Consider the following 17,387-nt stretch of genomic DNA (forward strand, 5'->3'; position numbering starts at 1 on the left):
CTCACGGCTAGCTGCGACAACAAGGATGACTCGTATGGTGTCGAGCCTGGTGACCGGTGCAAACACCTCCTCGAAGTCGATCCCTTGCCGCTGAACATGCCCCTTCGTGACTAATCTGGCCTTGTGTTTGATCACCTCTCTGTTTGAGTTTTTCTTCCATTTGAACACCCATTTGAGTCCAATTCATTGGTTCTAGCTGGTAGGGTTGTCAGCGTCTAGGTTGAATTTTTCTCAATAGATTCAATCTCCCTGGCCATGGCTTCCTCCCATGCTGGTTGGCTGATTGCCCTTCGGTAATACGACGACTCCTCTGTTGTCGCAAGCATGGCCTCTTCTTCGACGTCTTCATCATCGAGCTCGACACACCGAGCGTCTCGCATGATATCATCGATATGTCTATACCGAACTGGTCCATCATTACTGTCCTCCATCTCCAAGGCCGTGGTAGTTTCAACTGCTAGCAATCTTCGAGCCGGCGTCGCCACCAGCGTTGCTTCTCCACCCATCGATGTTGATGAATAAGCCGGGTAGCCTAGCTCCATGGATAACAACCTTCCTGCTTGTCCGCTTGCAACTGAGTTGTCCACTGCTAACTCAGTGTTGGATTCATCTTCAATAGTGAAATTTGACGATTCATTGCCTCCTGCATCCATGTTCCAATTCCACTTCAATTTTTCTTCAAATTTAGCATCATGACTTACATGGATTCTCCCGCATCGTGGATCGAATAGTCGGTGTGCCTTGCAGCCGTCCTCGATGCCGAGATGCACCATTGGCTGGCTGCAATCATCAAGTTTCTTCAGATGTGGCGTCGTGACTCTGGCGTGCACCGTGCAACCGAATAACCGAAGATGTGCAAGATCAGGCTTCTGGACACTCCAAGCTTCATACGGGGTGCACTCGCCCATGGCCTTCGTAGGCAAGTGGTTGAGCAGGTAGACCGCGTGTCGTACCGCCTCCCCCCAAAATCTTCCCGACATGCTCATGCACTTGAGGAGAGATCTTGCCATCGCAATCACTGTCCTGTTCTTCCTCTCCACCAAACCGTTTTGCGGTGGTGAGTATGGTGCGGTGAGGTGTCGTGCAATGCCAGCCTGTTAACACACATTGGCGAACTCAAGAGAGAGGAACTCACCTCCTCAATCGGTCCTGAGCGTCTTGACGTGATGCCCGCACACGTTCTCGGCCAACGCCTTAATCCTCATGAACGCCGAGCATGCTTGGTCTTTTGTTCTGAGCCTGCACAACCACATTCAATGAGAGAAGTCATCAACAATTAGTAAGAAATAAGTATTACCAGCAGGGGTGGGTGGTGCGAGCGGTCCACAAAGATCAGCGTGCAAGAGTTTGAGTGGCTCCTTCGCTCGATACTTGGCTGCCGACGGGAACGACTGTCTTGTTTGTTTTGCCACCAAGCACTCCCAACATAACTGAGCGGGGTGAGAGATCGGCGGTACCCCGGTTGCCTTCTTCTTGTTTACAAGCACCTTCATTGCTTGAAAGTTGACATGGCCGAGACTTGCATGCCACAACCATGCCGGATCCTCAAGGTTTACCAGGAGGCACACTGGCCTCACAATCTACAGCTCAATGCGGTAGAGATGATTTGGTGTGCGTCTCACCTTCATGATCAGCTGCCATGGATTTTTGACAAACACCTCCAGTTCACCTTCATCCATAACCACCTTGTGGCCTGCCTCGGTGAGTTGCTCGAGACTCACGATGTTGCTGCGAAGCCTTGGAATATGGTATACTTCCTGAAGCAGCCACTGATCATCATTTTTGCATCTAAAAAGAATTGAGCCCTTACCCATGTTCTGCATCGATGAACCATCGCCGAACTTCACCTTTCTAGTGATTGCCTCGTCCAACTCGCGAAACTTGACCTTGTTTCCGGTCATGTGGTTGTTGGCACCGTTATTTAGGTAGCACACATCAGTAGTTTCCATGCCGTGCTTGGTCCCATGTAGTTTCGACCATACCTGTTCTTCATTCAGCAGGACGACATCCTGCTGTTCCTGCCAATCTGGTCGCTCAAGTGCTGCAGACACCACTTCTTCCAACTCTACAAGCAGCAGGGCTGGCCCCGTGTCGTCAACTTGTGTGAGATGCGCCTCCTCCTTCTTCTTGAGAGCCTTGCATCGGTTCACGTAATGCCCCAATTCGTCACAATTGAAGCAACGGATGTGACTCTTGTCACGGCCACCACCCCCAGAGCCACCTGCTCTATCCTTGAGTGGAAAGTCGCAGTGTATGCCTCTCCAACACCCTCTGCCGTGTCCGCGTCCACCCCGGCTGCGAACCCCTCCTTCCCCATGAGTCCTCTCCTTTCGGTTCAATGATGGGTCACCGCCGCTTCTCTTCTGCCGTGCCTCCCACTCGACCTGGGTGAGAAGTAGTTGAGCATCACCGTTGCCACCGGTACCCAATGATTGGGGATGCGAGCATTCTTCGTAGGTCTTGAGTCGTCCCATGGACTCTTCAAACAACATAGTGTCGAGGTCGCAAAACTGCTTTATGCCAGCGATTACGCTCAGAAATCGATTTGGAACAGTATCAAACAGCTTCTTCACTAGGGCGGCGTTGCTCAGGGTCCCCCCCAAGTTGGCATACTTGACGGACATTCCGGTGAGTCTACCCGCATACTGATCCAACATCTCTCCTTCTTGCATTTGCATGGCATCAAAGTCGCTCTTCAAGGTTTGCAAGCGCGCATTCCTCACGCGATTTGCCCCGACGAATCTCGTCTTGAGGCAATCTCAGACCTCCTTCACCATTGCCTTCTTTGCCACCTGCATTAGGAGATCCTCCAGGAGGGCTTGGAGAAGATGTGACCTCGCCTTCTTGTCCTTCATCGTGTCGACAGCCACACCGGTCGTCGGCTCGACTGCCTCCCAGATGCCTTGATCTTCCATCATGGCCTAGACCCTAATCACCCAGCTGGTGTAGTTGGTCACCGTGAGCAGCGGATACTGGAATGTCCCATTGGCGATCTCCCGCGCTGCCTTAGTTGTGATTATCGACATTGGTTGGAATCGAGGGAGCTTTGGCATACAATCTGGAAGCTCTGATACCAAATGTTGGTGCTCTCCCTTGATTCTCACTTAATCCCTTCTCTTTTGGTAAGGGTAAAATGAGGAGAGGAAGCCGTAGGCTGCAACACACCAAGGAGGGAATGCGTAGAGAGAGGGAGCAAAGTACTACTTGGGTAGAGAGAGAGAGAGAGTAAAGGGGACGGCAGGAGAAAGAGAGAGAGACCGAGAAGTGGACTTCACGGGTAGAGGGCAGAGGCTAAAGAAAAAAAAATTTCCTTTCTCCTTTTGGGCGTCAACTTTTTAACTTTCTCAATAACCAACAATATAAAGAAAACATTAAAACAAAAGCAAAACTTGATCCTCAAGAATAGCAACTGGTGATCGTTCTTTCTATGATCTCCTCCATTTCAACATTTTTTTCTCCCACAAATTTCGCCATTTCTTTTTAACTTCCCACAATTTGGAACCGCACACACTCTCCCACGTTTCCCATGATCTCCTTCACGCACTCACACTTACACACGTTTCCAGGAGCTCCACACGTTCCCACAAGCTCCTCCAAGACAAGAGTTAGAGCAACATCCCACTGGCAGTGGCGGCTCCGCTTCGCTTACGGCCGCCAATGCAGTTGATGAACAAAACACCTCACTGCCCCGTCGGTGGTGGAGACAAGGGTGACAGACTTCTACATGTCGGAGGAGGAATTCCAGTATTAGCTGGCCCTGGCAATCTCCACATCGAACAATGACCTTAGGGATGACCCAGATAAGGAGCAGATCCATGTGGCTACTCTGATGAGCCTCGGCCATGCACCTGCATTGTCCGTTCATGTTGGGGATGCCGCGGGAGCTCAGTCTAGGGTTTTTATGTTTCTTTTGTGTGCACTTTGCTTGAGATTTTCATCTATACTTGAAGAAGGGTTCTTAATCCCTTTTGTGGTTTGTGCTGATTGCCTTTACTATACTTGGCAAATTTTGGTCTTTTTCTTTCGCGTAGACTTGTGTAAGAATTACATGGATTTTCCAGTTTTGGGGAGTTGGGTAGGAGTTTCTCAGCTACAGCATTTACTGGTATTTATGATTTTCAAAATTTACATTTTCTAGTAGTGTTGATCGCACAATTATGGGTCAGCGGTTGATGGCCAGTTTTGGAGGCGACGCACTGATGGTTCCTGATATGGATGCGTGATAGTGAAAGTTCATTGTAGAAGCAGAAACTCCGTATTGCTGAAGAATCCTTTGCATGATTTTAGGAGATGAATGGAAGCAAAAATGTAGCGTGATATATACTGTGGGCACGGATGTATCATTTCCTTGGCCTCAGGAGAGGAATGACAATAAAATTGTGGCATGTACGTATTTTTGATCAAATGGATTGTGATGTATAGGTCTCCTGCTTTCGGTCCGTGCAAGAAAGGGAAAAGAAGAGAATGATAAAATGGAGAGACAAGAAGAATATGAAGGAGATAGAGCTATTCAGGATTATAGTTTTTTACGGCATTTCATGAGAAAGAGGTGCATGCAAAATGAACTCAACCTATATGACAGAAGTATTCTCACGGTCTGAATGGAAAGGGCGATAATAATCCGATGGACAATAGATGTGAGGGCCTTGGGTACTCTTATCCCATTCATAGAACGAGCGGTCATAGAGTGAGTGCGGGCAGGAAGGGCAATATTGGAAGGGATAGGTGGAGGCGAAGGTTCAAGAATGGGTGACTGTAGAGGTGAATCTTGAGGGACATGTGAGTTGGTTGGGATCACGTCTGAAGGTGAATGATTAGTGGGCTGAATGGGTGATGGTAGAGGTGCATCTTGAGAGAGGTTTGAGTTGGTTGGGATCACGTATGAAGGTGAATGATTAGTGGGCTCGTCACTGCTTTCATCACGGTTATGACTAGAGTTTTGAGGATCTATGGTTGGAGAAGGAGGAATATAGGGTGAAGTTATGGGAATGAGGATAGGATTATGAGCTTGAGAATCTGGTCCATTCAAATTGGAATCATTTTGGAAAGACAATTTATTTTTGTCAGAAATCACATTGCGAGAGACAAGAATTTTGTTTGTCATTTTATTCAAACATAGGTATCCCTTGTGTTTGTTGCTATATCTGACAAAAACATGTTCCTTGGTCTTGAAATCTAGTTTATTTTGACGGTAAGCTTGAAGGTTGGGAAAACATGCGCAGCCAAAAATTTTAAGGAATTTGAAATCCGGTTCAAGGCCATAGAGTTTTTCAAATGGGCTCTTATGTCCAGAAATATGAGATAGTAACCTATTGATCAAATATACAGCAGTGGCAAAAGCACAAGTCTAAAATTTTTGAGGCATATGAGCATGACTTAAAGGACATAGGCTAGTTTCTACAATATGTCTGTGTTTGAGTTCAACGGCTCCATTTTGCTCATGCTTGTGTGGGCCTGAAATGTGATGAGATATCCCTGCAGCATCAAGAATCGATTTGAGAGCTGTGAACTCTCCTCCCCCATCGGATTGGAAACATTTAAGTTTTCTTTCAAAGAAGTTTTCTGCTTTGTTTTTGAAATCAGAGAATGTAGCCACCACCTCAGATTTTTGAGTTAAGAAGTATATCCACGTGAATTTTGTGTGCATCAATAAAGTGGACATAATGTTTGAACCTATCAAAACTTAGGACTGGTGCAAAACCCCACACATCTGAATAAATTAAATCAAGAGGCTTAGAAATAGTATGAGCCGAATCAGTGAAAGGTAAAGCATGGGACTCTCCCCGTTGGCAACCAATGCACACATGATTTTTAATTTGCCCATATGAAGGCAATCCAAAACGACTAATGACTTGCTGAACCATACGATAAGCGACATGTCCTAGACGACTATGCCATTGATCAACTGACGCTCTTTCTCTAAGGAAGACGTCCTACTTTATTTTTCCTTGCTGTCTTAGCTGTGTGTGTTCTTTATTCTTTTCTGGGTTGTAAGTTGCTCCAGTGTTGGGATCATTGCATCGCCTAACTCATCTGCAACTAGCGATTCACCTCAAGATGCTGCTTTGTTGACTAACCTGCTACCTATTGCTCCCACACCAACCAGTCTTCAGCATCTATTGGTTGTAAAGCTCACCTCTGATAACTATATGCTATGGGAAAATCAACTATTGCCTCTCTTTGACTCATAGAATCTCAAAGGTTTTGTCGATGGAACCAAGACTCGTCTGCCTGATACAATCCTCAGTGAAGGTAAGGAAGTCCTCAACCCTGCTTATATTGAATGGTTACGACTGAATCAATTGTTACTTGGATGGATCATTTCCTCTCTTTCGAAACCTGTTCATTCTCAAGTTGTGGGATTAAGATCATCTTATGAAGTGTGGAAAGATTGAAAAACACCTATGCAACACATCCTAGAGCTAAGGTGATGCAATTGAGAGAACAACTTGCTGTCTTAAAGAAAGGGACAAATAGTATTGATGAACTAATACAGAAGGCCACAATGATTGGTCATCAACTATCCATGGCTGGAAAACCGGTGGGTGAAGAAGATTTAGTCTTGCATATCTTAAGAGCACTCCCACAAGAATACAACGCATTTAAGACATTGATAGCCACTAGATCTGATCCTTTGTCTCTTGCTGATCTCTATAGTATGTTGTCGACGCATGAATCTCAACTAAAAGATGTAGAGATTGATACTAGTCCAACCATCAACTTCTTAAACAAGAACAGTCATTCAAAAATTCATAGCGCTTCAATGCCAACTCCAAAAATTCTAAAAATTGGTGGAGAGGATCCTGAGTAACAGACAATTCCAAAGAACCCTTACTCGACACTTTTTGTTGCCAGAGTTGACAGCGCTGGCCAAAATTCCAGCAGGTTTTCCAGCTCTCTGTTATGTCTGGACGTCTTCCAGAAACAGATAGAAGTTCAAAAATTCATATCACTTCAATGCCAACTCCAAAAATTCTGAAAATTGGTGGAGAGGATCCTGAGAAACAGATGATTTCAAAAAGCCCTTACTCGACACTTTTCGTCATCGAAGCTGACAGTGCCGGTTGGTTGTCCGGCTCTCTGTTCTGTCTCGTTTGGAAATGCTCTGTTCTGTCTTGTTTGGAGATGCGCTCTGTTTTGTCTCGGTTGGAAATAGACCGTCGCTTGATAGATTGCAGAAATTGTTTCCATTGTCAGACAGAAAGTCCCTTTAGGGAAATGAGGCTCTGATACCATATTAGAACATAGAGGAACAAAGAGTTTTTGGAAATATGTTTAAGAGGTTCGGTATAAACCTACGTCCTCTTCTCTCAATCACAGCTACCTGCTGAGTTGAGGTTCCATTATGTTTTTATAGATCTACAAGTCTCAACGGATCTTTGATTACAATTTTGGAATACACCATTTCTTTCTTTTTTGGATTTATGGACGTTAATTCCTTCCTCTTTGAATTGAGCGTATCTTCCTTTGCTGGTGTAGACGTTGAGTCCATTTCCTTTGCTGGTATTGCCATTGAGCTTTCCATTCTTGATTTGGTCGTTCTTTACTTCCTGCCCTTTGTCATCTGGTGTCTTAACAACAACAACATCCAAGAGTGATTCATCATATCGCATAATGTCACCTTAGCATGTTTGCTCAAAGCATCGACCACCACATTTGTTATTTCTGAAAGATATGATATTTTGAAATCATAATCTTTTATGTATTCAATCAATCTTCTTTGCCTCAGATTGAGATCATTTTGGAAGAATATATACTTCAATGACTTGTAGTTCGTAAACACTTCAAATATTGCCCCATAGAGATAGTGTCTCCATATCTTCAATATTGCCCCATAGAGATAGTGTCTCCATATCTTCAGTGCGAATACTGCCACTCCCAATTATAAATCATGAGTGTGATAGTGTTTCTCATGTGGCTTTAACAGTCTAAATGCATAAGCCATTACACGACCATGTTGTATCAATACACAACCATACCCAATTCTCGATGCATCGGTGTACACCACAAATCTAGAATGACCCGATGGAAGCGTCAAAATATGGGCGATGGTAAGTTTGTCCTTCAAAGTTTGGAAACTCTTTTCACACTTTTCATTCTAAACAAACTTCACTTCTTTTCTTAATAGCTTAGTCATGGGTATAGCTATTTTCGAAAAGTCTTGTATAAACCTGTGATAGTATCCTGCCAATCTCAAAAAACTTCTAACCTCAGTTATGCTGCATGGCGTCCTCCAGTCCTATGCAGCCGACACCTTATCCGGATCTACGAAAACTTCATCCTTTGATATCACATGACTAAGAAAGTTTACATTTCCTATCTAAAATTCACATTTCGAGTACTTGGAATATAACTTATGCTTGTACAAAATTCTCAATACACTCCTTAAGTGGTCTCTGTGTTCTGCCTCACTATTTGAGTACACCAAAATATCATTCATAAAGACAATTACAAACCAATCCAAGTAGTCATAGAAAACCTGATTCATGAGGTCCATAAACGCTACAGGAGCATTGGTTAACCCAAAAGGCATGACCCTAAATTCATAGTGCCCATATCTAGTTTGAAAGACAATCTTAACAACATCTTCCTCCCGAATCAAAAGTTGATGATAACATGTCATCAGATCAATCTTGGAGAATACCTTCCATTCTTGAGCTAATCAAACAAGTCTTCAATTCTAGGAAGTGGATATCTATTCTTTATGGTGTCTTGATTCAACATACGGTAATCTATACACAAGTGCATCGTTCCATCTTTCTTTTTAACAAACAATATGGGTGCTTCCCAAGATGACATGCTGGTCGAATGAAACCCTTATCTAGGAGCTCTTGCAATTGCTTCTTCAATTCTTTTAACTCAACTAGTGCCATATGGTATGGTGCCTTAGAAATAGGAGTTGTCCCTGATCACAACTTGATCTTGAATTCAACTTCTCGTGTTGGAGGCAAACTCAATAGATCTTCAGAAAACACATCGGTGTATTCACTCATAATGGCAACATCATCTAACTTCACTGTCTCAGTCTCATTGGTCAACAGTTTGACCAAGAATGCAACACTCCCATTTTCTAACAACCGTTTAGCCTTTAGTGTGGACACCATTATCTTATCAGTTCGACTAGCTTTACGAGCTTGAAATTTAACATGTCGTATCTCATGAGTCAACAATTGTATCTACTTCTTTCTGCAATCTATGTTGGCATAATGCGTATATAGCCAATCCATGCCGAAAATAACATCAAACCCACTAAAACTTATAATCACAAACTGTGCAGGTAAATGATGTTGATGGATCTCAATGTCTACATCATGTAGATACAGGCTACACAAATCTTGTGCATGCATAGGGCAGACCACTTTCAAGACATATGACATCATCTTAGCCGACACTTCTAGAGAAGTAACAAATCGACTAGATATAAAAGAATGAGTCGCCCCTGCATCAAACAACACTCTAGCAATGTGAGAACCAACAAGTAAAGTACCTTCAATAAGATCGTGTGTCTGAAGCTCCTCCATGGTAGTTGCATAGACACGTCCGATAGTCTTTTGAGCACTAGAAGGACTGGCCTTGGGCTTCTTCAATTTTTTCCATCACATTGTGGGGCAATCTTTGATGAAGTGTCCCATCCTTCCACAGTGCAAACACGCTCTGGTCTCCCAATAACACAGCTCTTCGGGGTGTACACATGAGTAAGTAGGGCACCTCGGTGGAGTCGGAGTAGTCGTCTCTGTGTGGTGTCACTGCGGTTTGGCCTGTTTCACCTGAATGTTCAGTCATCATGCCTCTCATAAGGCTTTGCCTTGCCTGCAAAGTGGTGGTGCCTGACCCGCGTTCGCCCACCGCGTGAGTGCTGGCCTGTCTTCTTATGATGGTCCTTCTAAGTCCTAGTCTAATTATCTTCCATGCATCTAGCCATAGTGACCGCCTCGTCCAAATCGCAAGGTCTGCTGGACAAAACTTTGCTTCACAGCCATCACGCAACCCATGTACAAACTTGTCTGCTCTATCCTCATATGTGGTGTAAAGGTGCAGACAATACACCTTCAGGTGCTGATACTTGGCAATATATTCTTCCAAACTCATATGATTTTGTTGTAATTCAAGAAGTTCCTGCATCTTGTTGTTTTTGGCATGTGCTGGGAAGTAAGTGCTGAAGAACGACTCTCTGAACTGCTTCTATGAGATCGACTGTTGGCTTGCAAACCGGATCTCACGAGTCGATTGCCACCATCTTTTGGTATCACCTTTCAACAAATAAGAGTCATAATTCACTTTGTCTCCTTATGGCATCTTTAGAAGCTCAAAGATGTGTTTGACCTCTTCAATCCATTCTTCTGTTGTACCTGAACTGCCATATCTAGTAAAGACAAGCAGCTGCATTGACATAAATTGCATGAATGACACCGAAGTTGCCTTCTCCTTAGGTGGTGTAGTAGTGTCTCCTGTAAGAGATGCATGACTCCTTTGATTACTGACCATCAATTGTACTAGCAAGGTTAGTGTCTGTAAAGTTGTCAGCAGTATAGTCTGTTGATCAACGGGTGGAGCATGCCCTGGTGGGGTTTGGGCACCCATACTAGTCTGGGCATACTATTGCCCTGACGAACTATCATCCAATGGGGTATGCGCATCAGAATGAGAAGAACTTGGCTCTCTTTGTGCCTCTACAGCAGGCCCAACTCGCTTTTTAGCCATACGTTGGTACTCCATCTGTACAAACAAGAACTCTCATTACACAGTCTGAGACAACTTTTACAAGTCTCAATTGCAAAGATGCATCAAAATTATCAAGACATCAATCCTTCACATACGCATATATCATAGTAAAATCCAAATTCCAATAAAACAAACTCAAATAACATGTACCTGGGCAACACAGTTTCACAGATAGACTTTAACTCACATCCATAGTAGGGTTTTATTTTAAAGAAAACATAAAACATTGAAGTGCGATGACACAACCATTCAAAAGGAAATGAGCTATGCAATTCAAAACAATGAGGTAAACTTTCATTTATATAACAATTTTCAGTTCATACAAAAATCACATCATACTTCTCAATAGTGCTTATGACAAAAATGCCCCAAAGTCACGACATTGATGTCTGACAAAAACAAGACATTAATATGACCAACATACGATGCGTCGACACTATAATAGACCCAAAACCTTCCCAATAGGATGTGAGTAGAGCCATCTGATCAAGCTACTATCCTGGGTCCTCCAAAACCTGGAAAATAAAGCAACAGAAGGCTTAGCCTTCGCAGTATGGCAACACCCCAGACAAATCCCTAACCCTCTTAGGTATGGTCTCAAATCTGGGATATAACAATTATGAAAGCAAATCACTATCATATCATGATAGAGCATATATTCACATGACTTGTTGTGGAAGCCCCTCACATACACCAAGACATGTAAAGACCACTCAATGGCCACAATAACACATTCATTAGTCACATGCAATTCATGCATGAACACATCATTCACAATCACTTGATTCACATACATTTCATTCACATTCTTTTTATTTACATTAGCTTTAGTGAATTGACAGTTTTTGTGGGTGCAAACACATGCACATGAAGACTATGGGTGGTCTATAGCCGGGAGACAACCCCCGTGGTGGTCCGAAATGATATGGATCCATTCACGTTGCAGTGGAAGAGCAATCATCCATGGATGTGTGAATTCGAAGGAGAGTTGCTCAGCCTTCCCTAGGACACCCAGTTTGGGAAGACGGGAGCCCAACGCTCCAAACACATCACACAACAATATCCTAAGGCCTTGCATCACATGCGCTTCGAATTGGCGAGACCAGTGGCGTAGGCGGGACATCTCCCAAACACATTGCCACAAACCCACTGACCTCTCATCTCTTATTCTTTCTTACTTATCATTATGATTGCACATTCACAAAATGACCGACTAGCTCATGAGGTTGGTTCACTTCACGAGTGCACCCATACCTCCGATTGTCTCGACATGAGGGCTACGCATATAGCTAACATTCTTAGCTAGCCGTCATAACATTATGTACATAACTATCCTTCAATTCATTCATTTGTATTATACCCATAGCAATGCATACGAAACATTACAACATTCACATCACTGAACACATCAATCATATCTTTGAAAACTTAGCTGAACCACGGAAAATAGCCTCGATCCGTGATTGGCTCATAGCTGTCCTATGCAATTATCATTCTAAGATGATTTCTAATACACAATTGGCATCGAGAAGATACTCGACTCGATGCCCCACCTCATCTTTCCTAAGCAGTTATCATTAATATTATGCAAATGCAATTGTGTAGTATAAAAACAAAACTTAGCACATAACCATTCAATCTCATGCATACATTTATTCAATCACATCATAATCATTCAATCACATCACAATTCGATCCTGAAAAAACAAATTCAAAAGTTGGCCTCAGGCAGGGATTTGCTTGGTGCTGCATGCCTGTCGTGCATAGTGAAAATTACCCAAAATGCCTCGAGCTTTGAATCGCATTGCTCAAGGTCTACTTGACGTGCCCAGCGTACCTACAAACATAATCAAATGATAATATTTCTACTCATTCCACTTTACAATCTATACAAATATAAAATATAATCATTGAGGCATAGATCATCGCCTCAAGAGGATGTTGACGGGTAGTATCGACTCAAAGCCCTCCAATAGGTTTCTTCCCAACTCTTTGAGGTTGTCACCAAACGATTTAAGCCCTGCACTTTCGATTTGAACTAACCACTAATATGTTTCTCCCTTGCTTCCTTAGCTGAGGTGCCTACCCCGTAGATATGCTTTCCAACGTATAACGTATATGCACATCAATAGAAGCATATTTTCTGAGATAGCTAGAACGATTCTAAACCTTCTCAACATCATCAAAATCTCTATCTTGTTTTCAAATTGCTTCAAAAATCAACTCCTCATGCTTAAAAGGTCATTGTAGACGTGGATCATCACCCCTCCAAAATAGTTCTAGACTTTCCTCAAAATAGCAATGTTGCTAGTATGCATTTTAAATCATCAAATCTTAAGTTTAGCATGCTCAATCATTAATTATACATGTGCCAACAGAAATTATTAGGCAATTTAAGCTCGATTAGGCCTCGCTCACCCCAATCTTAGAGTCCAAACCATTGTAGTCTTCCCGACAGCCACCTCAAGTTCTCGATTGATCCCCAACAGCTAAAATCATTCATTGTCGTCACCACCAATGCCTTCTATTCGCTGTTATAAGGGGAAAAACACGTCCCCAAGCTACAAACTGACCAAACAGCAATAAACAGGGTGAGATTTAGCGAAAGATAGGTCCAAAGAGGGGTATGCTGTTAGATAAGGGTCCATGGTAACTTTGAAGAAGTTTGAAGACGTGTTAGAGAAAGGACACGAGTGAATGGGAGTGGGAGAGAGGCAGCACACGAGAGGGAGACAGTGAGAGAGGGGAAGCTGAGGGTTCAGGAGAGAGAGAAAGGGGCATGTGCTAGAGAAAGAGAGCGTGCAGAGAGAGAGAGAGAGAGAGTGCGGCCAGAGAGGATGTGGGCGGAGTGAGGGTATTGACAGAGATGGGAGACTGAGAGAGAGAGAGAGTTCAGACATAGGGGAGAGACAAGAGAGTGGCAGAGGGAAAAATGCAGGAGAGAGGGCATGCGAGGAAGGAGACCAGAGAGTTTGGGTGGAGGGCAGAGCATGTGAGAGAGAGAGTGGAGGAAACAAGAGAGATGGGAAGAGATCTCGAGCAGTGAGAGAGCGTGGGCAGAAGGAGAGCAAAGGTGAGGGATGAGGAAGAAGAAGAAGAAAGAAAAGACAGAGACAGAGGGAGAGACCGACGGCTAACCTGAGCAATGCCCTCGCCGCTGCTGTCGCCCTTTCTCCACCGGCCCAACGTCGCCACTGCCACACCTCGTCCGCCTCCTTCTTCTCTGCGTGGATGTTACCTTGCAACAAGAGAGGCAATGAAGAGGGAGACCGAGAGGAAGACGAGGGAGAACAGCCCTCGTCGGGCTCTCATGTAGGTGAGTTCTGGGTCCAGGTCTAGACCTGCTCCAACCCGACCTGCAATAATGAAGAACACTGCAAATTGTCTATCAGTCTAACAAATACAACCTGGAGCCATTACAAATATATATATATATATATATATATATATATATATATATATATATATATATATATATATATATATATATATATAAGAAGGAAAACAAAGTGTAAAACGTTCAAGCAACATAATCTTATTAAAATATAGTGGAAATCTTTGAGTTAAAAGCTTGATTTATGCTGAATAGCATAAGCATGAGAATAGTTGTAAAGTTCATAATTGAGTAAAGGAAATAGCTGATGCCATAGAAAGTGTAACAGTTTCTTAGCAGTATAGAAACATGATATATCTCAAGGGATTTTAAAGAAATGTGCTCCAAAAGCCTTCCAGGCGTGTAAATTAGGAATTCAGGCTCACAACTTTTTAAACAGTTTAGGTAAAAGGATGCACATTTAGGAGAAACTTTCGACATGTTATTTATCAACAAAAGGAAGTACTTCTCATTCCATCCTCTGAACAAATAAATGAATAGTGTTACAATAGTGTTACAACAGAATCCTAAAGACATGGAAGGAGAAATATCTGACGTTGATGGAGCAACCTACAAGAAGCATATCAGTAGTTCATAAGGGCTGGACATAATTTTTTGAATTTTCATCTATATTAAGGTCATATTTCTTGTATTTACCAAGTTTATCATCATCTCTTGAACTCTTTGATATTGATTGTTTGTGCTCTCCTGTTCCTGACTCTTCGCTCAACCAGTATAATACTCAAGAAAGAGTCAAACCCCAAGATGCTATCTAAGCAAGAGATTTATCTAGTGCACCAACTAAACCATCTGCATAACTATTCAACCACCCATCTGCGTTGTTTTTCAAGGAAAAAGAATTCCAGACAGCCACATCATACAACATACACCCTTAGTTGGAGATACAGATGAGGTCAGAGTCTCACCATCAGACATCAAGTAAGTCAAGTCCATTAAAAAAAGACAACACCAGGTTGAGAAGAGATCCTCTAGTTCTCTTGAAAATGGACCCAATAAAGCTACATTATAAAATAGGTTGTATCTGCAGTAATAAAGCATGGTCAACAAGAATCTCCATTTCTTTTTTCTCTAATCCTTCTTCTTTTTATAATTATTCTTCTTTTGTTCCCTTATTTCTTTCTTTATCTCTTTTATGGCTTCTTGCGTTAATTGAGTTCAAAAGAGCAGTTCCATGATCAATATTAGACATTATACCTTGTGGCATTTCATTCTTGGACGTAGTGTAAGCTCAAAAACGGTTGCCAGAAAACAAAAACTCCATTTTCCGGTCACAAAAAATAAAAACCCTTAAAAAACATGACAATGCAAAACAAAAAGCAGAAGAAATCAGGGATCTCAACCTCGCTAAACAAAAAACTGGATGCCTGAGGATTAAAATCACAAGCAACTAGTGGCAGGAAATCTAAAGCAATCAGGGAATCTACTTCATGACATAGGGGGCACACACACACACACACACACAGTCAGAGAGAGAAAGACCTACAGACTACAATCGGTGGAAATCTCAGAGAACAGAAAGCATCGGAGAACACAGAGAGCTCCAACACCTTCTTAGCCAGTCCCTTTTAAAGCAGGTTTGGGCAGGGGAGGAGGGCCAGGAGGCAAAGGGGCGATCGCTTGCGCTATGGGCCTGAGACTAGGGAGTGAGGGAGTGAATGAGAGAGAGGGCAGGCCAAGGAGGGAGGGAGGGTCGGGCCAAACTAAAAATTTTTACTTTTATATATATATATATTTTTTCATTCACTAAGGTAGGGCCAAGGCCTAGGCGGGCCCTCCTCCCTCCGCCCCTGACTATAACACATTGAACATATGGCCATGCTAAATTGAGTAAATTGTGTTTTATTTAGGGTGATAATCATCCCCATCCTTGCCATTTTATTTGCCTCTCACTTTATGCTGCTGTAGGCATAAAAGGGTAAAATGATGATATTTTACTGTATGCGCTGCATAGCTATTGCTGTAGTATTCATGTCCTACCTGATAAAAATTAGTTTCTAGACCCATTGTCCTTAAGATACCCAGGATTTTTTTATATTCTTTATAATTTATTGGATGTGACTTTTATTCTCTACACTCATTAATAGGAATATGGGTTGCTTGACTATGAGGAGAAAGTATTGGATGGATTCTATGATATACTTAGTACCTCAGCAGAACCTGCAGGTCAAGTGAAAATGCCTTTGCTTATTGACCTACAAGCCACTATGGTTGATGCAGGGTCTGAAATTGTCATAGTTAGTCGAGCCATTGATCCAGCACTAGAGGAGCTAGGACAAATTTCACGTTATATTGCTATGGATTGCCGAGCTGCTGAAGGTGGATCTGTAAGCAGCAGGTTGGTGCAACGAATTGCTGACCTTATTGTTGAACATAAGGGTGGTCCAGTTAAAGATGCAAATGATACAATAGCCAGATGGATTGAGAATAATAGTAAACTTTGGTGTCTTCTCTGCAGACAAGCTTCTTGCCTCTTGGATGCTTGAAAGTTGGCCTATCTCGATATAGATCTCTACTATTCAAGGTCAGGTTTCATTGATGCAGTTTGGTTGTCTATTCAATAGTCATTTTTTTCAGTTATCTTATGCTTAGTAAAGGGCACCAAAATTGAATGACACAAAGGATCTTGGAAATTTGGCACCAAAATCAAATTTGTAGCGAAGAAGAGATATCTACTCAGGAGTGTAGCTGCAGCCAATTTTGAGCTGCCATTTCACTCCTATTATTGTGTCTATAGAGCTATTACCACGATACAATCCTTTAATAAATTATTTGATCACATTAGTGATCAATTACCTCTGCTGCAGCACTGCCGCTCTACTGAAAACTCTGTGCATGCACCTTGGAGGATGTCAAGTACAGGGGCTCACAAACTATGACTGGTCAAGTTGATGCCTGAAGAAAAGTAATAGAATTTCCCCATACTGCATAACTGAAACACAATAATTAATAGTTGTTTGACCAAGGTGCTAAATGTCAGTTAAAGAAGGTGTGAGAAATTCATTCATCAAGGTGAAATCTGGTAAATGCACCCAAAAAATTATAGGCACAACGAAGGTGATGTGATGGTAAATGATGATAAACCAATAGTTTGAATGTATGGATAGAAAGAAATGACTTTCGAACGTTAAATTAGAATAATGTATAAGCAATGTAGTGAAAGATCTGTTAATACTTATACATCTTGACTTTACCTACAGTTTAGAAATTTACTGATAATAGTTATCATTTATCAATTATCATGGTCCTTGTTAAAGAGTGTTTATGCAATATT

The 17,387-nt window shown here is 42.5% G+C and overlaps 2 protein-coding genes across 2 annotated transcripts; both read right to left on the bottom strand.

Annotated features, from left to right (window-relative positions):
- Positions 1 to 215: 215 nt before the first annotated feature.
- LOC116267471 (uncharacterized) lies at positions 216 to 1,010 on the bottom strand. The gene has a single exon (XM_031649204.1). It carries the CDS (start codon positions 1,008 to 1,010, stop codon positions 216 to 218), a length of 795 nt encoding a protein of 264 aa, XP_031505064.1.
- Positions 1,011 to 1,194: 184 nt separating this feature from the next.
- LOC116267472 (uncharacterized) lies at positions 1,195 to 2,918 on the bottom strand. Its single transcript, XM_031649205.1, has 3 exons — positions 2,766 to 2,918; positions 1,623 to 2,693; positions 1,195 to 1,239 (listed from the first exon to the last, which is right to left on the bottom strand). Exons 1-3 carry the CDS (start codon positions 2,916 to 2,918, stop codon positions 1,195 to 1,197), a joined length of 1,269 nt encoding a protein of 422 aa, XP_031505065.1.
- Between the last annotated feature and the right edge of the window lie 14,469 nt (positions 2,919 to 17,387).

The sequence above is a fragment of the Nymphaea colorata genome, chromosome 14, assembly GCF_008831285.2.
Source record: "Nymphaea colorata isolate Beijing-Zhang1983 chromosome 14, ASM883128v2, whole genome shotgun sequence".
Lineage (NCBI taxonomy): Eukaryota > Viridiplantae > Streptophyta > Magnoliopsida > Nymphaeales > Nymphaeaceae > Nymphaea > Nymphaea colorata.